At 30.8% G+C, this 26,404-nt stretch overlaps 1 protein-coding gene across 1 annotated transcript; it reads right to left on the reverse strand.

The window, feature by feature from the left end:
- Positions 1-20,191: 20,191 nt before the first annotated feature.
- Positions 20,192-21,322, reverse strand: LOC117915147 (F-box protein At5g65850-like). Its single transcript, XM_034830723.1, has one exon. The coding sequence runs from the start codon at positions 21,320-21,322 to the stop codon at positions 20,192-20,194; it is 1,131 nt and encodes a 376-aa protein (XP_034686614.1).
- Between the last annotated feature and the right edge of the window lie 5,082 nt (positions 21,323-26,404).

The following is a 26,404-nucleotide window of genomic DNA, read 5'->3' on the forward strand; positions in this document are numbered from 1 at the left end:
TTGTGATTTTGGAATCAATAACAAATTATGGGAAGTTCAGACAATTGGTTTCACAATGATCGCTATAATATTCTCAAGAGATGGGACTTGTTTGGCCACAGATATGACAAAACCCACACTTGATTTGGAAAGCTTGAAAATTTTCTTATAAAATGCTGATAAGTCTATGAAGAATGGTGTAATCTGGTATGATCTTTTCACTTTTTCCTTCTACATATCTCATGAATTATATTGTCAGATTTTCAAATTCTCTTATTTTCTCCACTGAACTACTGATGGTGCTCCTTAAAGTGCACTTTATGATGTAGTTTTCTTAGTTATCTTTCATATGGCATCAAATGGAAAAAATTAATAGTACTTATGGTTGTTCCTTGATGCATCTCTACCCACAATCCATACTATGGAAAGGGAATTCTAATTAAATCTTTAATCAATGTTCTCAACTAATATCGCAGCTTTAGATAATAGAATGGCTCCATGGTACTTTCTTTCCTTCAACATACTTGTTTTCCTTCAAAACAAATGTGATATAATCTACATTATCTGCATTTCTTTTCAATGCATTATTTAATCTACTTCTCTAAAGGTGATTAATTTTTATTTTAATAAGATTGTTGGCCACTTCCAATATCAACCTAGTTGCTTTCGTCATTGTTTTGTCTTATGCCTAGTAGTTTTTTCTAATAACTGAAATGTTGTATCATCAAGTTGTGCACTAGAGGAACCTACTATAAAAACTAATATCAAATATTGCATTTTGTAACTCTTACAAATTACATCTTGACTCATTTGTCATATTTTTGAATTACCTTTCTAACATTCTCGTGTTCTCCAACGTTGCATGCAACTGCCATCAATGTCCAACCGTTGCTTAGCCTCAAGGTTTAAGAAACTTTACAGTCGTTTACTCGAGGAAAAATTGCAAGCAATACGAGACCTCTAATTTGGAGGTCTATTGGCCTTAAATTGAACAGAGGTTCGACACAACATCTTTCTATTTCTAATCCAACATTTCAATATTGGATTCAGATGCATCGAGTTGTTACCCCACAAATGCTATGATGTTACAGCCTTAGATGTGGGCCTCATTTTTGGCCTCCCAATAGAAGGACGTATTCTGCAGGTGACATCTACCTCAACAGAGCATCAGTTTAGTACAATTCGGGCATGTAAGGAGAAACTCCTTAACTTACCTGTTGGGGAGGAGTTCTGTCAAGCCTTCATATACTATGCATGTGTGATACTATTAGCCCATACTAAGCTCGATAGCTACCAAAACTTGTGGCATAGGATGGATTCAAAAATAACGTCAACTGGGGGTAGTTTGTGTTTGACCAACTTGTGGAAGGAATTAGGCGATATCAACAATCAAACACCTCTTGGGTACATGCCTGTATTTTGTTTCTACAGGTATTGAACTTATATGGGATTTGTCTTCCTTTTCCTTATCTAATTTTATTTCAATACTAATTAACCTTTATCTGTTGATGTTTTTTTATTATGCAGCTACATTATGTAATTAAATTCCAGATTCCTTCAGTCCAAGTCCCCATCACACTGCCCCTAGTGTCGGCATGGACTGATGAATTGATTAAGTAGCGATAAGCTGCTAAGATAAGGGAGTTTGGCTCATTTAGACATGCCGAGGTTTATTTCTAATTTATGCATGCAAAAATATAGTGTCATGAGTAGCACTACGCACACTATTTCAGTACTAACTTTATGTTCTAATTGTAGGGGTCCAAGAGATTTTCAACGCCAAAGACTAATGTGGAGCCTAAGAATAGTGATGTACACCTCCATTTTTTCAATTTTTGATTTAAGTTCATTTCATTCTAATTGTAATTTTGTATATTTATTTACTACAATTAAATATGTGGTTGTAACATATTTTGTGCACATATAGTCAATGACCGTGTGCCTATGAATTTACATGTGATAGGAAATATGGCACCAATATCATGAAACAGAATGAGTAATTGGGCAATATCAAAGGGTCATACAGTAGCAACTAGGAATAATGCATGGCCTTGTGCAGAAGTTAAGGGCCCGAAGATGTAGTGGTGTCAATTCAGATGTTGTTGGTCACTTTGGCTATGCGGTAGCCAACAATCCCATACCCGAGGATGATGTATATCCTGTCCAAGAGGACATGGCTTAGCATGGTGTAGACCATGTGTTAGACACACCAGATAGCGAGGCAGTCCCCGACTTTGAGTTGCAGCCCAGTGGACCCATTCATGTATAAAATGGTATAATTTATGCAAACATCCATATAGTAGGCATCCCAAGTAACCAATGATATAGTGTACCTTTTAGCTGACTATTTTTAAATCCCCTATTGCAGATGGTGAAGAAGAAGATGTACATGATGTGATGTCATTGAGTGCTTTTATCATACCCCTGAGAAATAGGAGTGTGTGGAGATGTTAAGTGCATTGAATGACTCCAAACCTTTTGTCTCCATTCATATCGGAACTAGAAACCAAACAATCTGCCATAAGAGTGAACCTGAAAGAAGCAGCTGCATTTGTCTTTGCAGGGGATTTAGACCCTAGGTATGATGCTTTAGACGCAATCCTTTAATTGTATGAAAGTGACAAAACAATAACTAAATCTTATGTGTTTTTTTACAGTGAGAAACTAGTGGCAACACATGACACTAGCTTAACTAGAGGTAATTTGGGATGCTTTGAAGGGGATAGCTGGATAGGGAACGACGTGCATATAACTTCTTATCCCTCTGTATACATTAGTTTAAGTTTGAAATTTAAATTGTTGTTATTACTTATTTAGTTGCTTGCAATTTAATGATGTACGAAATCAAGTCGTCGATGCATACTGTAGATTAGTGCAATATGAACATGAATTAAAGACAAAACTGTTTCTATCGCCCTACATAGCTGAAACGATGATTGATCCATTAAATCATTGTTGAAATTTAATTTCTATCTTGAACCATGCACTAGCTATAGTTAAAAATATGAAGCTATCCCCTATTTAATATGCAGGAAATGATCATCCGCTCCCAAGCAAAACACTTAGTGAGAGAGGCAGTAATAGGACGCTTCGAGCCACATTTGTATCCCATGGATATTCCATATGGGAATGTGAACGAGGTGAAGTGCAGTGTTTTATGTTTATAATTCCTTTTGGTTGCATGAAGGTTCATGATTTTGGTATGTTTAATGGAAGTCCAATGGTGTAGGTCTTCTTACCGGTTCTTATAAAGAACCATTGGACACTCTATGTGTATGACCTACATAACAAGATAATCCAACTATTGGATTCTTGGTCGGGTAGGAGGAAGACCACTATGATTAGAATACAAAAAAATTTGGTAAAGTAACATGTAACAACTAATAATTTGTTTGGTTTGTCTTTCCACAAAAGTTTCAATTGTTGCAATACTGAATGTTTTAGGCTAAGGTTGTCTTATAGCTCGTTGCACACAAGAAGGAGGTTCCAGATTATGACTTGAGGACGTTCAATTTCTTGACGCTAGATGTACCACCCCAACCTAATGAGTGAGTGTTTATCTTGCAGTCCTGGTTTATGTTTAAATGGATTGCAACTTATTTTAGGTTCCTTAGTTATTTCTAATTCCACACATTGTAATGTCTTTGTCATAAAATTGTGGTAGGCATGATTGTGGAGTGTTTATTATGAAATTTATAGAGTCTTGGTCAATAAGGGGGGGGGTTGTCCAAATCAATCGACGTGGTATGTAGAAAGAGCAACGTATTATCATATAATTTATGTAAAAATAATAATAAAAGGCGAAATTCATTCTATTGCTGATTTATGCGTTAAACTTGAATGAATGTAGGGAAAGTTGAAATAGTATAGATTGAATATTATGGGTAGTTTGTTGTTTTAACACAAAATGTACACTAACATCGTTTTATGAAGGATTAATGGGGACTGTACATTCAGATGACATGTTATAAGTGTGATTTGGTTGTAATTTATTTTGGACAAATAAAGTTTGTGTAAATTTTGTCGTATGTTCACAATAGCATAACTGAACAATGACACTATGAGATAAGTAGGAAGTTGGACTATTTTTGGAGACAATGAAAACAATAATTAAGTTGTAAAAAAGTTGTATATAGTATATTATTACCACAACTATGGGGAGTTGGAGAATATGTAATACGTGATGAAGCGCTATGGCAAATATAGGTGATTGGAATGAAATTGCACACACTAGTTATGATGAAAGTGAGAGTTGCAGCAACTTATGTAATAAGAAAGTTTGATAGTAAAGTGATTGTAATTGTATTTGATTTGTACAGGGACTATATTGCTTTTATTTTTGATTGAAAATGCATGTTGATTGTTATAGGAACTAATGTAATTGGAGTTATGCATAGATTTTAATTGGTTTATTGTATATTTCATAATAGGGTACATTAGGTGTTTGGATTATAATAGAATTTGTTTTATTATTTATTATAATAATTTTTGTCATTGTATTGCATTTCTAAACTGTTCAATTTACCAATGATTCACATTTTGTCACATTTTCTCAGTATGTGATAGCAAAATTAAATAATAATAATATTTTGCATGTCATCGCAAATCAAATCGAATATATTAGTTTTAAAGATCTTTTAGGATGACCAAATAAGACGTTATATTGTAGGTGAAGAACATTTTGGTCATATGATATTATTAACTTTTCCAATGACTGAAAGTAATGAATCACGAGAACACTACTCATCTTAAAATTGACTTCACAATGACACTTTTATCAAGCACACATATTTATATTTAGAAATTTCATATAGGTCTTGTACTTTTGTGTCTGTATTGCAAATAGGCTCTCATGCCAATATTACGACTATGCCCTCTAACCAATCTTCAAACTATATAAATGGTATAACCTCTACTTTAACACCATTGTCTGGTTCAAACCATTGAGTAAAGGACCTTGATTCCAAATGTATATCAACCATATTGTTCAGGTATGTTTGAAGGCATAAATTGTATATTTCATATCTTCAATTAAGCATATTATTAATGTTTTAGGCAAATATGAAAGAAATACTCATTCAAAACTTGTTAATTTGTTTGCATCAGTATAAACAAATACATGGCAAATGAAGACAAGTTCTACGTTGTTTTTGTTGGAAGGAGACTGAGTGTATGCATAACTTGGCCTGAATGCCAAGCTTAAGTTATTGGTTACAAAGGTAAGATTTATAAATAGTATAGAACTCATCATGAGACTGTATCGGCATGGGTGATGTACGAGCCTCGATGAAAAAAATCTAATGCACCTATTGAATCCTCCGATCTTGAAGAGGTTAACTAGGTTATTGGCCAACTAGTAGATGGCTAAGTATTAAAGAAGATTGAAGATCATAAACAAAATTTCCTTGTTCCTTTTATACTCGGATGTGTTGTAACATTCATGATCATGTTTGTTGTTCATAAGTTCTTTTAGGTATGCTCAAATGTGGTGAGACTAAGTTACATGTTGTACTTATATTACGTGTCTTGAATTCAATGGTACTTTGGCCTTTCATCCTTCCTTATTTATTTCAGTTTTAAAACAATACTAAAACAACAAAAAACAAAATAAGAAGTTACAAATTGTGGATGATGAAATTTAAGAGAAAAATGAGCAAATGAGTTCTTCAAAATTCTTTAAAATCCTTCAACATAGGTACCTTTGTACACCCTTGTACAATTAGCATATTTTTCTTGTACACTTAGTGTAAAAGTCTTGTACAGTGGTAGAAATTTGACATAGGTACCAAAAGTGGGCATATGAGTGTGTTAACAATGTTTCCATTGTTATTGATCAGCAAAAAGGAGGAAAATTTGAACCCAATTTCATTTCATATTTATCATTAGTGGGATAGCTAATGGAATGAACATGAACACAATAAAATAAAATGCATGGGTTGCACATGATAAACCAATATGTGTAAAGAATGTCTCTCATACTTGGAAAAAGGAAATGAGCGAGTGAGTTCCTTAAAATCATTTGAAATCCTTCTAAACAAGTACCCTTGTACACCCTCGTACACTTACCATATTTGCCTTGTACACTTAGTGTAAATGCCTTGTACAATGGCAGAAATTCCATAGACCTACAAGACATGAATCCATATGGGTGGGCAAACCATGTTCTAATGTCACGACTGAACAAAATATGCAAAAATTGATGTCGAATTACGTTCCTATTCATCATTACTGTGGAAAGTAATATGATGAACATGTACGAACTAAAAAAAAATGAATGGGATGAGTGTGTGATCAAGTAATGTGTGTGAGAAATGTCTCTCATTGTTGGAAAATGAAAATGATCAAGTGAGTTCTTCAAATACCTTTGGAATCCTTATGGATAGCTACCTTGTACACCCTTGTACAGTTAGCACACGTACCATATACACTTAGTGTAAATGCCTTGTACACTTGCATAATTTACATACACTTATAATACAATGTGTGTATATGAGTGGGTGATTGGAGCAATAATATGTGCTTCAATGGCACATATTCAATATTATTTGTGCACCAAAGGACATTCAAATCACCCAACTTGACCTAAATCGATGCTAAGGCCCTAGCGGTGAATTTAACTTGTACTTTGGAGACTTATCTTAGGTTCAAGGGAAGAAAATGGTGCAAGTTGAATCACATTAGATTTTGAAATATCAAGAAATGGCTAAATGAGGAAATAAGTGAGTCAAGACTCATGGACCATGTGAAAAGGAAAGACGAGGATATCATGAGTTTGGAAAATGGGAAATGACCATTATGGAATAAGAAAGAAAGCAAGAAAACATGGGAAATGAGGCATGAGGCAAGATTCAATTGCATAGAAATTTGTAACTCAAAATTTGGTGGTAACATGTAATCTAAATTTGAGGACAAATTTAGAGTACTTTTGGAAGTCCATTTTAGACATTCCATATATCGTTTCAAAGATCAGGAATTCAAGAGTCCAACGCTTTAAACAATGTACAAATCGGAGTTGAAATGAATACGTTATGGCCATTTGAGAACAACTACGCAAAGCTGAAGGGCCATTTCAAAATGATTTCAAAAATCAACTTATGAATTCAAAATAACTCCAATTTCGAATTCACCCACTGCCACTTTGATGTTTCACCTCCTCTACCTCAAAAATTGTATCTAGGGCACTCCATCTACCCTAAGTGGACCCCACACAACTAGAAATCACCATTTGAATATTTTTTAATCATTTTTTAGATAATTATTTTTGTAATAAGTGGCCAACGAGAGTGTGCCACATGTTAGGTAATTGATAATATTATATAAACTCTCTTAGTTCTAGATTTGAGGGATCTTGGATCTTTTTTCGAAGAGTTGGACATTGAAGGTGGAAGTAGATGAGAACATTGGTTTGATTGTTTGTTTTTTTTTTTTTTTTTTATTAATTATATTATTTTAATTTTTTTTATATTCAAATTATGGATTTTTATCCTATTATGGATTGTGAATGTGACATCACCCCCATGAGAGGCTAAAAAACCAACTTGGGGCTTGAAGTATGAAAACCTAAGGGCTAGGAAACCTATAGGGATAATGGGTAAATTATTATAACAATGAGATTAATTATTGGTTGGGTGACAATTTATCAAATTTTTTTATCCTATCCTTGTGAGTTAGTTTAAGGAATGAGATGATAGGTTACTACCCGATACTAGTGATTCTTGGAAATTCTTGATCATTAGTTATCCTCATCTTCCTTATTGTTATTTGTCCCTAAAATAAAGCTATAAGGAGTAGGAAAGCTTAAAAAATCCAAATCTTAAACTAGTAATCAATCTCATTCATTTGATGATTTTAGGAATCTGTTTTAAAAATGAAAAAATAAATTGCAGATGCAATTTTGAGTTATAGAACACAAGTTGATTGCAAGCGGCTAAGGATCTCAAAACCCTAAGATCACTTTACTTAAGAAACCCTTGTTCTCTCCATTTCTATACCTTAAGTTGGATTGTGGAAAACCCTAAACTTGAATCGATTGAATTAAAAATCAATATTTGCTTTGTTATTAATTTAGTTTCACTCAATCTCATTTCATAAAAGATAATTCATAAATTGTTTTTCACTTTAAGATTTAAACAAAAGTAATATATTTATTTTAGAATTGATAATTTCCATAAGCCAGTCCTTGAGGACGATACCCATAGTACTACAAAAGTCGTAGTGACTTTTTCTCTAGTGTTTCTTTACCAGAATTACTACATAAAAAGGCTAAGTATTTTGGTACAACAGAGAAGTTCGGTTACTGGGTTAACTATGTTTCCATTGTCATGGCTCAGGAGAAAAAGGTAAAAAATGAAATTGAACCCAACCATGTATCCCTAATCATCATTTATGAATACAAGGTGATCGAAAAAACATATATGAGGTTAAATAAATGCATGGGCTGCACGTGATCAACCAATATATGTGATGAATGTCTCTCATCCTTGGACAAGAGAAATGAGCGAGTCAGTTCCTTAAAAGTATTTGAAATCCTTCGAGACAAGTACCTTTATACACCCTTGTACAATTACCATATTTGCCTTGTATACTTAGTGTGAATGCCTTGTACAATGATAGAAATTCCATAGACATACAACACATGAATCCATATGCGTGGGCGAACCATGTTCCAATGTCATGATTGAGCAAAATGTGCAAAAATTGATGCCAAATTATGTTCCTATTCATCATTATTGTAGTAAGTAATATGATGAACATGTACGAGCTCACAAAAATGAATGGGATGAGTGTGTGATCAAGTAATGTGTGTGAGGAATGTCCCTCATCGTTGGAAAATGGAAATGAGCAAGCAAGTTCTTTAAATACCTTTGAAATCCTTATGGATAGCTACGTTGTATACCCTTGTACAGTTAGCACACATACCTTATACACTTAGTGTAAATGCCTTGTACACTTGCACAATTTACATACACCTATAATGCAATGTGTGCATATGGGTGAGTTAACTATGTTTCCATTGTCATGACTCAGGAAAAGAGGTAAAAAAATGAAATTGAGCCCTAATAATCATTTATGAATACAAGGTGATTGAATGAACATGTATGAGGTCAAATAAATGCATGAGATGCACATGATTAACCAATAAGTGTGAGGAATGTCTTTCATCCTTGGAAAATGGAAATGACCTAGTGAGTTCCTCAAAATCATTTAAAATCCTTCAAGACAGGTACCCTTGTACACCCTTGTACAATTGTAAACTTAGTGTAAATGCCTTATACAGTGGCATAAGTTCAACATAACTACAACTGAACATGTGCATATGGGGTGGGTTAACCATGTTCCAATGTCATGCCTCAAGGAAACGGGGGAAAATTAAACCCAAATTAGCTTCATATTCATCATTAGTGTGGTAGGTCATCCAATGAACATGTAAGAGGCTAAAAAAAAATTGAATGGGATGAGTGCGTGATCAAGGAATGTTTGTTAGGAATGTCCCCCATCCTTACAAAATAGAAATGAGCAAACCAGTTTTTAAAAAAGATTTGAAATCCTTTAACATAAGTATCCTTGTACAATTACCATATCTTGTACATTTAGTGTAAATACCTTGTACAGTGCCAAAAATTTGATATAGCTAAAATTAAATATTTGCTCATACATGAGCTAACCACATTTGCAATGTTTTGGTTCATAGAATGGGCAAAAACTGAAGTATAAATTTGTTCCCCAACTACTAGTTATCATATTATTAAAAAAAAAAAACTACTAGTCCATGATCCTTACACAATAATCATACAAACAAATCAATGAATGAAGTAAAAGAAAAACCCTTCTACTGACTTTCTACATGCATAGCATTTGATATTCAAATACAATTTTTCCCTATTATTAATCTCCTACTCAAACATAAAGGAGTTTCAATCATACAATTAATGGGGTCCCAAACATAAGGAATTTTAACAAATATGGATGTGACAATTCATCCCTAAACCTAATAAAAACACCCTCAATCCTCCACAAACCTGGGTTCCAATTCTAGAAACTATACTAACCCAAAAACCACTTCAATAGGTGGAACATATTTTCATGTTCGAAGGAGGTCACTGGGCATATACCCTACTACTAGTGTTACAACGACTTTAGATTTTCAAGAGAATTCTTGCTTTTGAGATCCGTTTGACCCGAAGGAATTGTGAATGAATTGCATGATCTTCACACAGTCTTCTTCCCTAAAGTTCACCCTCTCTCCATGAACCATACCCAAATCCTCTCTTTGAACTTATTTTATTGGACAATAGAACCAAGTCGTAGCCACGTACACATTTAAAGAGATCTGACATGGCAATTTCAATTGACCATGTATGAAACCCAAATTTTACAAACATCTTATATGGAAATTTGAAGGGTATATTTGTCTCTTCACATTTTATATCCTCTCTCTCAATTATGCAACTTACATGGACCAAAGGTTAATTTTTGAACCCGGGCCTGAAACATAGTTCTCCTTTTTATTTACTTCAAACCCTTTTGTTTTATATTTTTATATTTATTACTTATTATTTTATTTATTTTTATTTTTATTTTTATATTTTTAACCTTATTTTTGAGCTTGAATCTAGACCCTCCTCCATCTATTATACATCCTAACCATCCATTAACTCCATTTGACTTTTGTAAACCCTAAATACCTAACTCTCCTCTTATCCCATTTCTCTTCATTTCTCCCTTCCATTCTGCCGGCCCCCTCTTATTTTTTTAAAAAAAAAAATTTTTTTCTATTTTTTTTCTCATATTCTCTCTTTTCCATTCACAACCTTTTTCTATTTTCCCTTCATTTTCCTACTTTCCTTCCATTTTTTTTTCTTTATATTTCCTTTTCCATTTTTCTTTCCCATCCATAGCACCACCAATGCTGGCAACATCAGCCCATTGCCACCAATGATGAGAAATCACCGACGACCACGATATCAACGCCCCTCACCGACCACAATACCACTAGTTTTCAATAATTTCCATTTTTTTTCTCTCTTACGGTCTCACCCTTTCTGTCTCCAAAGATGACTGCCTTCATTTCCATCTCTATTTCCCATGCCCACCGATTTCCCTTTATTACCTTTTTGTCCATGATCTTTGGATATGGGTAAGTTTTTGTTTTATTTTAGTTTCTTTCACTTTTATTTTATTTAATTTCTATAGTATTGATTTATGGATTTGGGCTAGAATTTCGTTTACTTGGACTTGTGTTTGGAACATTTATTTTATTTGGGTTTTGTTGATTCAGGTTGTTGCTTCATATTGGGCTCTATGTATTATTGATTTGGGCTATTGAAATTTATTCATATTGGGTTTCCTTGTTATTGGGTTGTATTCTGGCATTATCTACGAGGACGAGAAGAGGTAGAGAGGCATAGTATGTTGGTTGGGGGTAGTTAGAGCAGTTGAAGATAGGGCATGGGTTAGGATTGAAAGAAGACTTGTTTTTTGATTTGGGATAAAAAGGGGAAGGACGAATCTTGGGGGGAACTCTCTTGGTATTTCCTATGAATTTTTTTTATTTTATTTTAGGAAGGTTAGATGTTTTGGGGGCATTTCAGAGCTTTGTTGGAAAACTGTGGAAAACCACTAATCTTGGGGTTGCATTGTAAGGGGTACATATCTATTCATCACTTCCTTCATTTTTGTACAAATTTGTATTTATTTCGATACATACTTGTATTTGTTTTTGTTCATGTTTGTGTATATATTTTGCTCATTTTTATTATTTGTCCTATTGATATGTCATTCTTATAAATATATTGCCATTATTCTGTTATAGCTTTTGTTTGTTATTTATTTATTTTGTTATTAAAAAATATTCATGTATGGGGTATTTGAATGAATAACGATTATTGGTTTGTTGGTTCACATTTTCAAGATTTTATAATAAATAATAAAAAAAATTTTCCTCTTGTTTAAATAAGTTGTTTTTTTAATAAACTAAAGTCATGGCTCATGAACTTGGGAAACATTGTTTCTAAATAAAAAAAAAAAATTAAAATGTTTTTGCTTAAAATAAATAAAGTGAAAATTTTTTTCTTTTAAAAAAATTGAGATAATTTTTTATTAAAGAAAATAATATCTTTCTTTTGTACAGTTTGGAAAGCCTTTTTCATAAAATATATTTTCTTTTTCTATTGTAAACATTTTTAATAAAAATGGAAAACTATTACTTCTAATGGGAAACATTTATTTATTTATTTTCAATAGACGTTTTTTTTAATAAAATATTTTCCAATAAAATTGGGTAAGATTCTTTTAAATAAAATTTGAATTGAGGTTTCCTTTCAACTAAAATTTGTAAAAAGAAAAAAAAAGTTAAATATATATTTTTTAAATAACAGTTGAACGTACCATTTTGGAATAAAAATTATTTTGGAATATGTAAATGAATTTGTAAAAATCGCTTTTCAAAATAAAACTAAAAAAAATTTTAAAAAATCTTTTTTTGGTGCATAAAAGTTCAATTGAAATATCATTTCTAAATAAATTGTTAAAATTAAATTTTCTAAATAAAGGTAATAAAAAGTCTTTTTTTTTTAATATAAGTAAAAATCCATTTTCTAAATAAAAGTTGTAAAAAAAAATTGTTTTTAAATAAGATTGGTTTCGCAAATGGAATTGTAAAAATCCATGTTTAATAAAAGTAAATCAAAATCCAACTTTTTATAATTTTATTTTATTTTTTTTAAAGGCAAAAATATTGTTAGGAATTTGAGGCTAATCCAAACTATGGTAATCACCCTAGAGGGAGGGGGTAAATAGGGTGATGGTCTCTTTTTCACAAATTTAAACTATGCAAAAATAAGAGACAATTATATGCAAATATATAATAAACAAAATAAAGACAATTGCATATAATTTAAAAGAGTTAGGGAAGAGAGAGTGTAAACACGAGAGTTTATAGTGGTTCGGCACTTCCTTGCCTACGTCCACTCTCCTCAACCTCCTAACCGAGTGAGGGTTCCACTATCTTGAAGCTTCAACCAAGTTTCCAATCTCTTTACAATTGGATTATGGTTCCAATTCACCATCTTGGACTTTTGGCTCCAAGCACCCTTTACATTTCTCAAGAGTTATCCCACTCTTGAACAACCTCTCAAGTGATACCCCTCACTTGAGAAAATTCATCTCAAAGATTGATCTCACAAAAATCCTAGTAATAGAACTTTAGGCTCAAAGATACAAGAAAAGCTAGGATTGAATGGTACACTAAAGATATGCAAGTTATGAAACAATGGTGCACTAAAAAACACTCTTCCAAGGCTCAAATATATTCAAGAATGATTTGGGAAGGTTAAGCTTACGAAACAATGAAGATTGGAGCCTTTTTATAGAAGAAAAAAGCCAAACTAGCCGTTGGGGGTTCGACCGGTCGAGCTAGGGGTCGACCGGTTGACTAGCCGTTGGGAAAAGTGACCGTTGGGTCTCAACCGGACCTCAACCGAACCTCGACCGAACCTCAACTGGTTGAGGTTCAACCTTGACTGGGAAAAGAAGGCCATTGGGAGAGAGAGAAACTTTTTGGCCTTTCTCAACCGGTCCTCGATCGGACGAGCACAATCGGTCGACTGGTTGAGCCATTTTTTTTTGGCTCAACACTCAACCTTTTTCAACTTCAAACCTTTTAATACAAGTTTGAAAATCATTTAACACAAGGTTTTAGTTGAAAACATGAAGTCATCCAATTTTTAAGATATTTAAAACAATATTACTCTTGGATGATTTTGGTGCATAAATAAAGAATGAAATGCATGAAAGTCCTAGTGCACCAACAACCTTACAAAGAGATCTTAAGAAGTTTTGGTCTTGAAAAAACTCTTCTCTTTGAGGTGGTCTTCTTCTTCATGATTTCTCCTTGGCTTGATTTGTCTTTGGATTATTGCCACTTTGGAAGTCGTCTTGCTTAATCACACTTGAAATATGATCATTAGTTCTAAACCTTGTTTTGTTATCATCAAAATTAAGATTAACCAAACCTTGGTTTCACAAATATCATTTAAAATAAAATTAGATTTTTTTTTTAAATAAAATTCTTTTTTTTATAAAGTAAAGTTAAATAAAAATTCCTTTTAATAAAAGTCAAAATAAAATTCCCTTGAATAGCATTGTGAAAGATGTTTATTTTTAAGGTAATTTCTCTTTCTAAATAACTTGTAACCATATTTCAAATTCTCTTCCTTTTAGATAAAATTGTCAAAATGTAAACTTCTTTTTCAAGTAAATAAAATAATTTTAAAAGAAAATAAAACTCAGATTGAAAAATCAATTGGAAAATCAAAATGGGATACTTTCATGATTAAAATATGAAAAATTGGTTTTCTTTAAATAAAATTGGATGAACTCTTTTATTTTATTTTATTTATTTATTTGTAAAATTCAAATCTTTAGGACATTTATTTTATTTTATTTTATTTATTTTTAAGTTCTAATAAAATTGAAAAACTTACCTTTAAATGAAACAAAGATAAAAATCTCTTCTTCAATAAATCTTTTTTTTTATATATAAATAAAAAGGCTTTAAGACACTTTGTAAAATAATTTTGTAAAAATCCATTTTCCTATTAATAATTTTTCTTTATTGTTAATAAAATTGGATTGAATTTTAATATTCTTATAAATAAAGAGTCTTTTTTAATTTAAATAAAAAAATTTTTTGCCAATAAAGTTATAAAAAGAAACCTTTTTAAAAATAAATAATAATGTGTATAAATCACTTTTCTCAAATGAAAATAAATTGAAAAACATTTATAAAGAAGATCATAAAAATTCATCTTTTTATAGAAAAATAACTGAAAATTCTTTTTATTAAAAAAAAAACCAAATTGATTTTTTTAATGATTTTTTTTAAACAATGAGTGTAAATGACTTTCTTGAAAATTGAATACAAACAAAATTGAATCAAATCACTTATTGAAAGTAAATTTAAAGTTATTTTAGGTAAATAAATTGAAGTCATCAACTCAAAATTTTTATTTATTTATTTTATTTTATTAATACAAACAAATTCTTTCAAAATTTCTCAAAATTGCATCATGACATTTGAATTAATAAAATCTTTTTCTAATTAATTTAACAAATTGATTCATGTCTTCCTCTTTTTATTTATTTTGCATATTCTTATAATTTGATTTTACCATGACTTGTATGTATTTATTTGTACAATTCTTTTTTATAATATCTATGATCAACTAATTAATTGTCATAATTCCCTCCATTCGTTTAGTAAAATTCATATGTATACAAACTTAGAAGGGTGCTACGACTTACCATCTTATACGTTACCAATAGGTAACTTGACCCCCAGATTTGGACTCAGTTTTTATGGACATATTTTTCTAAATAAGGAGTCACACATGATTTTCTTTCTTATTTTATTTTCCTTTTTTAAAAACTAAAATAAATGGGGACTTTAAGTCTTTTTTAAAAAAATAAAAATTTTCACAAATAAAAAGTGAATCTCGCCGTTGAGTGGGAACACATGTGAAAAATATGGGTCCACACTATTATTTATTTATTTAGTGTCTTATTTTACTATTTGTAGAATGAATCCAAGAATAATGATTTTGTTTGAAAATTATTATAGTAAATTGACTTTTTTTAATAAATTAAAACCTTAATTTAACAAAGATTTAATTTTTTTTAAAAAATAAATTACTTTTTAAAAATAATAATAATAAATGGAAAAGTTTTATGGAAACTGACATCATTTTTTTTTTAAGTGAAACTCTTATAAAGATGAAATTAAGATCCTGTTTTTTTTGAACATATTGAAAATTTGTTTTTTAATATATAGAAATTATTTTTACTTATAATAAATCTGGAATCCATTTGCTCAAGACATAAAATTATTTAAAAAAAATAACAAATTTGAAACCATTTTTTAATGAATCAAGTAATTGCATCGAAATCATTTTTATTAAATAAACTAAGTTAATTTCTTAAAAATTGGAGAATTTTTTTTTTACAACTAAAATTATTTTTTTAACAAATATAAAATTATCTTTTTAATAATGAATCAATTTTTCCCCTCTAATAAATCATGATTTTTTTTTTCTATAAAACTGGAATTGATAAAATCATTGTTTTATAAAACAATAATTTTTTTTAGTAAATTGATTTTTTTTATTATAAATAAAATTCAAACCTTTTTTTAGACTAAAATCATTCTTTTCAACAATAAAATCTAATTTTTATTTTTACATATAATAATAATAAAAATTTAAAATCATTTTTCATTGAAGTAATTTTTCTCATAAAATTGTAACAAAAAATCATTTATTTTTAAAGAATTTGTAAAAAATCATTTTCTTATAAGTAAAACTTGGATTGGAATAATTTTTTTTTTATAACTGAAGATAAAAATCCTTTTTTTTTTTTTATAAATAAAGTTAAGCAAAATCCGTTTCTGGATAAAAATTTTTAAATCTTTTCTTTTCCCAAAAAATGACAAATTAAATTTTTTAAGCAACATTTTAAAGTTATTTTATAAAAGCAAAAATCATTCTTACAAAAATCCCTAAATTTCAGCTCGCCTCTTCTTGACCCCATTCTTCTTTCCTTCCTTAGAAGCCCTAGAATGCAAATCCCACAAAGTTGCTATTGAAACCCTAGATAATTTATCCTTGTTCGTGGGGTAGAAATTTGCAAAATCCAAAAATAATTTCTACAACCCTATAATCCCACATAGCTCCCCGAAGTGGCTGTTGAGGGTTGAAGTTGAAGATTTGTCCAAGATATTTTTTTTTCTCCCATTTTTTGAAGGTTTTTTTTTTTTTTTTTTTTTTGTAAAAAAAAACCACCCATTTTCTTGAATATGGTTTTAGTTTATGTATGTTGATTTCTAGAATTTGTGAAATGAATCCAAGATTTCAGAGTTTTTTTTTTTAATCATTATGATATTTTAAAGCATATATAAAGTTTTGTTGTTAACGAGGGGGTGTGGTGGAATGTGAGTGTATGCAACCAATTTTCTCTAAATTTTTAATTTTTCTTTTTATTTGCTTTGGCTTTTTACATGTAGATTTGGAGATTCAACTTCTATAGGGGGTAGATTTGTTGGAAAGGGACGATTTTCTGTTGAAAGAAAAAAAGAAAAGAATCAGTCTCAAAGTGATTCTCTGTGTCTTTCTTTTGAAGATTTTGAGTTGAAATTTGATTGTTGTAGGCATTTTTTGAATGCCTTAACTTGGTTTCTCTTTACCCATTTTCCCTCAAAATCTAATAGGCTATCTGGGCATTTTCCAGGAAAATTTTTGGAGTGTTATAATTCTTCATTTTGGAGCTTCCAAGTAGCTGTTTCTTTGGAGACTTAAGGTTGGTTTTAGATCGTTTGGTCTATAGCTTGAAGTTCTTCGGAAGATCCTCTATACAAGTACATGGGGTTTTTTTGATTCTTGAGAATTTGGTTTCAGGGTTTTGTTCATTCCATGGAGAAAACGAGTAGAGAAGCCTTTTCTATGCTTTTCCTACTCATCTTCATCAATTTCTACAACGTAAAATGCCAAGAAAACATTATCAATTGCCTCTCCACTAATTATTCTCCATTCTTTTCTTCTCATGTATAAGAAAAAAAGACATTTTTGCCCTTAGTCACGTGGAGAGCACATGTCTTTCCATCCAAAAATATAATGTCATCTCTAAAAAACTACACATTGCATGCAATTATAAATGATAGAGAGTACATTGCTCGATTTTGAATTCGAGGGAGCAATGTGCAAAACACGCTATAGGTTGGGGGGATAAAGTGTAATAAACTTTATTTATTTATTTTTTTTTAGGAAAAATTTTATAAATGAAGTTTTGAAACACTACAAAGGAGAACTACAAATGGGTATGAAACATATAACATATTATTGTTTTTTGGTTGATATAGTATGTTAGACCTACTAGTAATTAAGGAAGCAGAGAGACTGTTGAATTATTAAATTTAGAGTTTCTTGTTTTCTTCTTAAAATTCTCAACAAATTTCCCAGAATTTTGAAATTTATTGAAAAAATTAGGGATTTGTAGAGTTCTTTGAGTGTTCTGAACTTGTTTTCTAAATTATTGTCTCTCATAATATGTTACCCTCTTAATTTATATTGTATGTCGAGTATTCTGAAAGTGCATTGTGTTTCTTCTAGGATTCATCCTTAGAGACTATGCACTTTCCGAAAAAAATAAAATTCAGAACTCCAATCTTCAAAAAAAATAGTAAAAGTACATGTTTTAGTTGTTGATGTATTATATGAACATTTGAATTGAGATAAATAGTTGTTTGTTATAATGCGTAGATTAACTTTGACTTTTATTAATGATTTATTTTACATGTGAAAATTTTTAATTATAATGATATTTGAAGAAATAAAAAAAAATTAAAAAATATTGTATTGCATGAGATGACACTTATTTGAAGTGTCAAGATAGAATAGTAGGCAACTGTCAGCCCCTTAGCCACTTGATTCAGACCTGGAGAAATAGGCCTTGCACCCATGAGAGCCTAGGCGGAAAGCAAGGAAAGCCTGGAGGTTTGGTGGTTCAAACCCCAGGAGCTAAGTGTGGGGATCGCGGACAAGTCAAGCGCGCACTCCGAATAGGCGTTACCAAAGGATCCGAACATGTTTGCCCGGGGAAGTTGAATCGTCCTCCTCTCCCATCCAGAGAGGTGGAACGTCGGCCGGACAGGCGTCGGATGTGAGACATCCGGAGAAGGTGGGATGTCAGCCGGACAGAATTGCGGCTGTGAGACATCCGGAGAAGGTGGGATGTCGGCCGGACAAAATTGCGGCTATGAGACATCCGGATAAGGTAGAACGCTGGCCGGACAGAATTCTGGATGTGAGACATCCGGGTGGAATGAGGGAGAATTTCCGTCCGGGTGGAATGAGCGATGCCATGCGTCTCAAGGGGCCGTCTGCGTGTCCAAGGGAGAGGGAGCCACGCGGCACTTTTTTAGGGAGGATCCCACAGTGGGTGGTTGTGCAAGCAGTTCAGGGTGGTTGCATGACCACCAAGGGAAAAACTGCATGGTGAGTCTTTTAAAAGGGCTCCTGCAGCCTTGAGAAAGAGAGGAGAGAGAGAAGAGGGAAAGTAGTCTCTGAATGCTTGGGATGTAAGCATTGCTCTCTGACTCAGGGAAACAATTTTGTATCTTGTAGTTGAGATTAATACAAGTTGGGAAGGATTTCCTGTAACCTCGTTGTGTCCCTGTTTCCTTTGGTTTGCTATTGTTTGTGTGCTTTTTGAGAAGGCTGGGAAAGAAGGTTGGCTAAGGAAGGGTTCTTAGCACCATGCACCAGGTGAAAATTTTAGGGTGATTTTCGAGGGTGTGACAACAACCATGGCACTTACAAGATGTCGTTGTTTAATTGATAATACTTGAAGATGACTTTTTTTGAGCATCATGATTTACATAGCAAGAAGATGGTGCTTTTCTTAAGCCTTATTGTTAAGGGTGCTAAAACGGCTTATTTTTAGCATCAAGGTTTAGTACTAAAAAGTACTAAAAGATATTGCCACTTTTTTCAAGCATCATGGTCGTTCACAACTATATGATGACGCTTTATTTGAGTGTCATTAAATTGAATGATTTGTTCACATATAATGACACTAAAAAAGCACCGGTATTTATAAATAATGACGCTTATTTTGGCGCTTTGGAAAAGCATCATATATATATAATAAATTTTTTATTTTTATCCTCATGTTTAATAGGATATCCAAACATAATAATGGATGTTTCAACCTTATAAGCATGTTCTAATGGTATTTATAATTTCCATTTTGTGGTGAATCCAATATATCAAAAGAACTATAATTTTAAAATATAGGAATATTGTTAGAATTTGGCTTTGGCATATGATCTTCAACTTGTCTATGGAGATAATCTCCGGAATTTAATTCCTTAAAAGGATGAGACAATGAGAATATGGGACTACACTGAATACATATAGATAGAATTATACTTTGCATTAATTAAAATATATGATACCATTAGGTGTGACAATAATTATAAGAAGTGATTCTAACATTTTTAATAATTGAAGAATGAAATTTTTTAAGTGTTACAAAAGTTAAAAACACTTTTTAAAATCACTATCAAACTCATTCTAAGAGAGATAAGTTGAAAGAATGAAACGGCATTATTGGATATATAGAATTATACCTGCTAAAAACAATGACAAGATAAAAGGAATTTCTAGGCCATAAGTTGCCTTACAGATTGAAGACTTTCAACATGGCCGGCAACATAAGCCAAGTGACAAAATCCAGTAACAGGAGGTGGCCATTGAATCGTTTCTTTCCTCATAGTCTTGTTTTCTAGGTCCCAATACAACACAAATAAATAGTCCTCCATGCGATGAATGAGTGCAAGCTCACCCGTAGGCGTTGTTCTAACATCAATAATATGATCCACCCATGTCTGCCTCATTATTCTATTATATGCAATCGGCCGGTTCCAATAACGAGGACATTCAATCGTCTTCTTAATCCAGCCCCTGCCCTCCTCTGAAATCCATATCTCTAACTCAATACGGAATAGAAGACTTGCGTGACCCACGAGGGCCAGACGCCCACCAATTTGTGTTAGATTGGTGTCTGTCATGAACTTGCGGGGCGCATCTTCTGGTAGTTCAAGAATCCGGAACTTCTCGACCCCCACATCAAACGCCACGATATCCCTGGATTCGTATCCCTTCCAATATAGGGTTCCGTTGACGTAGACGACGTCTCCCAAGGGAATGCTGTGACGGGGGTTATCATCATTGAGAACCCTCCATGTCTGGGAGCCCAGAGTAAAGATCTCATGCGCGAGGCTTACGGCTCTAGTCCACCATGTTCTCAGGATCTTGTAGGTGTTGGTGGGAGGATCGAAGCCGAGAAAGGCGTAGGAATGGTACCAGTGCAATGGCGAAAGCTGCCTCATAAGTGTGCGAGGAAGGGCTACGAACTCTTTGGTGCTTGGATTGCAGACGCACACATCATCATCGGGTAAGCCCAAGCAGATTAACCCATTGATAGATTCCGAAGCAGAAAAGAAAGGGCGTGGAGTACTGTCGTACAGTTGATTAACGTTTTGTGCAGAGCCCACGAAGCAAAGATGCAGAGATCCATCAGATTCTACACGAGAGCCAAGGAGGAGGCCATTGCCATCAGGGCGAGTGAGGGATCGAGTATGATGCAATTGGATGAAGGATGGAGACAAGATCGTAGAGCGCCAAAGCTTGCAGACGCACCTGGATCGGAGAATAAACTTCACGGGAAGTCTTGAGAGAATCTCAATGATAATGTCCAAAGGAAGAGAAACAGTATTTCTCTCATTCTCCATTGCTGGTGGATGAGAGAGGAGAGTGGTGGATGAGAGAGGAGAGGGCAAGGAGCGTAGGATTTAGGGTTTATCGTGTTTGAATGATGGGACGTTATTCCATTCTAATCTTATACTACTGATTTTATTATCTCAATCACAACACAAATCCTCTTCCAAAATAAACATTTGACGAGGTTTTTAAAAATAAAAAGTAGTTTTTAAAAATTTATAATACTTTTTTATTATTATTAATAATAATTTTAAAAACAAAGTAAAATAGATAACAACTTTTAAAAAATGAGTAAAAGTTGTTGTTATCGATTTTTAAAAACAATAAAAAAAAACATATATACTCTATTATTTCTCTCCTACATAGAATTATTATTTTTCAATTTTTTTCGTTAAACAAATTAACTTCAAATTAAATAAGATTTAATATGTTGAATTTGTTAACAAGTCTATTAATTTTTAAAAATAATTTAAAACTTAAATAATAAACTCATTAATACTAAAAATTTATTAATATCATAAAATATTTTTTTTCTAACACATAATAAAATAGTATATTTTCTACTAAAAATATAATTTATGATTTTATTATAATATTACTATTTATGTTTTACTAAAAATTTATATATATTTTATAATTTATGTTTAATTACACAATTATTTTCATTTTCAATATGACTTCAATTAAATTTAATTAATTAATATTATATAAATTGATTTTAAAATGTTTTTACAAAATCAAAATAATTTTTTTAAAAAACTTTTTTTATCCATACAAGCCTTTTTGTTTGTTTGTTTTTTTTTAAATATACTTTTATAATAATAACTTACCAAATATCCTTAATTTTATAAAACATTAAAAAAAAATTTTGATTCTTTAACTTTAAAAAAGTTTCTAAAAAAAAATATAAGAAATCATGATCAAACAAAATTTTTTTTAAAAAAATTAACTAAAGTACTTAATTGATTTTATTAAAAATGAATATTAAAATTACTTTGATCTTATAGAAATTTTTGTTTCACTACAATAAAAAAATTGTTTCATAATTAAAAAAAAATTATTTATCTTTAACTCATATATAATTGTGGATTTAATTTTTATTTTTTAATAAGATTTAACTTAAATTTGATTTCATACTATTATAAATTAATTTTATAAAATAAAAGTAATACATTGTTTTTAAAAATGATACAAATTATTTCACTTTCATACAAACAAGCTTCTTGTTTTTTATTTTAAAAAACTATTTTTTAAAACATCTTGTCAAACATTTTAGTTTTTTTCTTTCTAAAAAAAATTCTAAAACACTGTTTTTTGTTATTAATTTTAAAAATAATTTTTAAAAACAAAATTTAAAATACACCGCCAAACCTCAGGCCCTTAGTATCTTATGCAAGCTGGTTGATCCAACATCTAGATATAATCTTAAAATGCATTTGGCAATTTTTTTTCTCTAAAATTATTTTCAGGAGGATCACTTATTAGGATCGTGTTTACACTGATTTTAAGAAATATTTGTAACATTTATAACACTTCAATAGTAATTTTTTTTTTAAATATTAGAAAGGTTAAAAACGGATTCTAAGTGTTTCTATAAGAATCACTAAAAATAACTTTTCAATTTCTAAAAGATATTATCTAAATTTTTGTCAAAAATCTAATTTTCTTTCAAAAACACTTTTAAAATTAAAAGTACTTTTTAAAAATACTGTCAAATGGATTTTTATTCTAGGAATTATGTCAACCTATTTAATTCCAATTGAAGAAAGACAGCTTAGGTGAGTTTATGATCCTATAAATTTTGAAAGACTGGGTTGAAAAGTTATTCAGATAACTAATTATTAAACTTTCTAGTGAAATGATTGTTAGAGATAATATGAAAAGGATAGACTAAAAAGTTATTCAAATTAGGAAAGGATAAGGATTGGAAAATAATTAATTGAGGCACGTGGAGTCTTTACATATAGAAATGCATATAGAACCTTTCAACGATATAGTATTTTTTCAACTCTCTCAAAATGGAATTTATTCTAAACATACATGTCATGGTTCTTTACTTTGACATGGTACAAATATTTAAATTTGATATTTTTAAATACTTTTTAGACCTATTATTGGATATTAAGTACCAGTTCAAAATTTGTATCCATTTTTCATAATATTATGTATAGATCACATATATCATAGAATTTTTTTTTAAAAAAGTTGTCTTCCACAATGGAATGTGATAAGTAAGATTTTGAGTGATCTTTAAGGGAAAATATCCTTAGTAAGATTTCGAGCTATCTTCAAGGGGAAATATCCTCTCTTCTTCGCCATTATCAATTTGTAAAATGATTCTCTTATATTGTATTATTTTGGAAGTTAATCTTTTAGAATTGATTGTTATAAAAAATTTAATTCAATCACTTGTTACTCTCCAAATGTATAATCACAAAGAAAAGTGGAAACTGTATTTCTGTTACACTAGAACTTCATATTCTTGTAAAATAACTCACCCACTCACAACGTTCATAATAAATAAAATGAGACAATATATATATAATTTAAATAAAATAAATATAATGATTAGAAATTTTAATTTAAATGTAAAAACAGTTAAAAAATGTTTAATCAAATTTTTTTAAAAACCCAACTTGTAAAAAAAATTAAATAAAAAACCCGATGAACCAAAAAGAGTGATTTTCCTTTTCTCATTATTGCCTTTAAAAAGGAAAAAAATCTTCTTTCTTCTTGAAAATTAATCGCTTTTAAAGAAATTAACATTTAACGCTATTAGGTATTATTTATGCATACTAAATTAATTTAAGACAAAAAAAAAAAATTATCATATTCTTAAAAATTAATTTCTAATCAACAAACAACTTATAATGTATTATCCTTTAATATGATAACACAAGTAAATATTTGAGATCTAAATTTTTGAGATGATGCGTTTTAATGAACCTGCCTCAAAGAAGCTTAATATTATTAGTAATAAAAATTGAACATAAGTGTGATTATGTATTTTTTTTATTTGCATCCTCCCTTGAAACTCTTTTTATTAAAATCTTTTTTTTTTTTTTTGTAAAATAATTTTTGAGTTTGTCACTTATTTTATTTTCTTTTTAAAAAATAAAATAAGAAAATTGAAACCCTAGAGACACTCCAATAATAAGAAATAAGGCAGACATGAGACGACCTTCTCAGCCCATGCTATGCTTGCTCTACTAATTAGTCAAGAAAATTTGTCATTTAATTAATTAATTAATTAATTATTCGATGCCACATAAAATAATGATAAAAATACAATACAAAATATAGGATTCAAGAGAAGAAAAATATATACATAATTGAATGGAGATGAATGGATGTAAGGCTTGAAATAGAAACAATTTGTTAACTAAAAGCAATTTGTTTTCCTTAAAGAAAAAAAGAAATTAATATCAAATTATCACAAAAAATATTAATTAAAAAAGAAAAAAATTAATTTTTTTCTTAACAAACCAATTGATACAAGGTTTAATGATTGAAAACATCTTACAAAAAATTACTTATTGATTCACAAACCAATTAATAAAGTTATCAACTTTATTTTTTTGTTTGTTATACAAGAGAAAGTTACTAAAATGTTGTAAATACAATGAAGAAAATGTGAACAAATATAAAATATATCAAGTTATACATACCATGAAGTATGTTTGTGTTGGTGAATTTTTTTTGGAAAAGATATCTAAGTATTTTATCATCATTTTCCACCAATAGTATAAGGAATATCAATGTATTGAAAAATATAACTAGAGAAATTAAGTGTAAAGATAATATATACATATACATGTAGGAATGTATGGATCACACATTTTTCACGACGCATTCTCATTTGAATGACGAGATTCTCTTTTATTTGTGAAAAAATTATTTTTAGAAAATACTTGGAGTCACTACATATTTTTGTTTTATTTTTTAAAGGGAAACAAAATAAAGAAAGAAAACCCTAAGTGTGACTCCTGAAAGGAAAAGACGGTCTATGAAAATCGAGTCGAGGCTCAGAAGGTATGGTGATGAATTGTAGGACCCATCTAACCCCTATAATTAGATCTCTACTAATCAAGGTGAGGTGAATATAACAATTGATGTCATTGGATACCAAGAAATGAGAATCATTAAAATAAAGGATGAATAAGTAAAAGAGATTTGGGGGTGTACCTTAGCTACAAGTTGAGTGCTATCATAAGAGACAAGGTTAATGCCCAATAACTAGTACAAAATATATCATGTAACAAGGCAAGATCAATATGTATCAATCAGATATAGCACTTGGAGCTAAGAGTGTAACAGATGTTGGGCCCCACCATTGCTTAATTTATTTTGCATGAATTAATTCTCTAAAATCCCATTATTATGGAATTATAAAATTGTATTCATTCTTATTAAAAACGTGAAAATTAGAAGATTATTAAAAGTCAAGGAAATTTGTGAAAGATGTTTGCCTGGGGAAAAAGACACCATATGTTTATTAAAATTGGATTTTTTGGTGACCTAAAAACTCTAAAGAAGAATGAAAAGTTATGGAATTAAAATTATTTGAAAATCTATGTTTGAAAGTAAGGATGAAGAATTAAGAGGATGAAAACACGTGGCCTTTGGGATGATGCACTGGAGGGTGGCATGCACGACGATGCAGGAGTGAGTCTCAGGGCTTATGAGGTGGTGGATAGCCTTGGATGGGGTTCGGGTAAAGATGAAGCCCTGTACAGTGGTTCAAGATGCTTACAACCAAAGAACACCAACAAGAAAGGTGGCATCGTTTGCTTGCCTTGACTTCTGCTTCCTTTTTAGACTGAAAACCCATTCTCCTTATTTTAATTTTGTTGCATAGCTGCAAAGCATGCTTTCTTGAACCAGTCTTTCCATTAAGATGCCAATATTCGGGTTCCATTTCCCCACATTTATGAAGATTCATAACACCCACATCCCCAACTTCAAGGAATGATCGATTAGATAAGCTAATGTATCTTTTTCAATATTTAGGCAACAAATTTTGAAGTAAACAATGACAAAATCTTCTATATTTAAGGTATTTTGGATCCAAAAAATGGGTTTTTTGGAGCAGA

This window comes from Vitis riparia, chromosome 5 (assembly GCF_004353265.1).
Source record: "Vitis riparia cultivar Riparia Gloire de Montpellier isolate 1030 chromosome 5, EGFV_Vit.rip_1.0, whole genome shotgun sequence".
Lineage (NCBI taxonomy): Eukaryota > Viridiplantae > Streptophyta > Magnoliopsida > Vitales > Vitaceae > Vitis > Vitis riparia.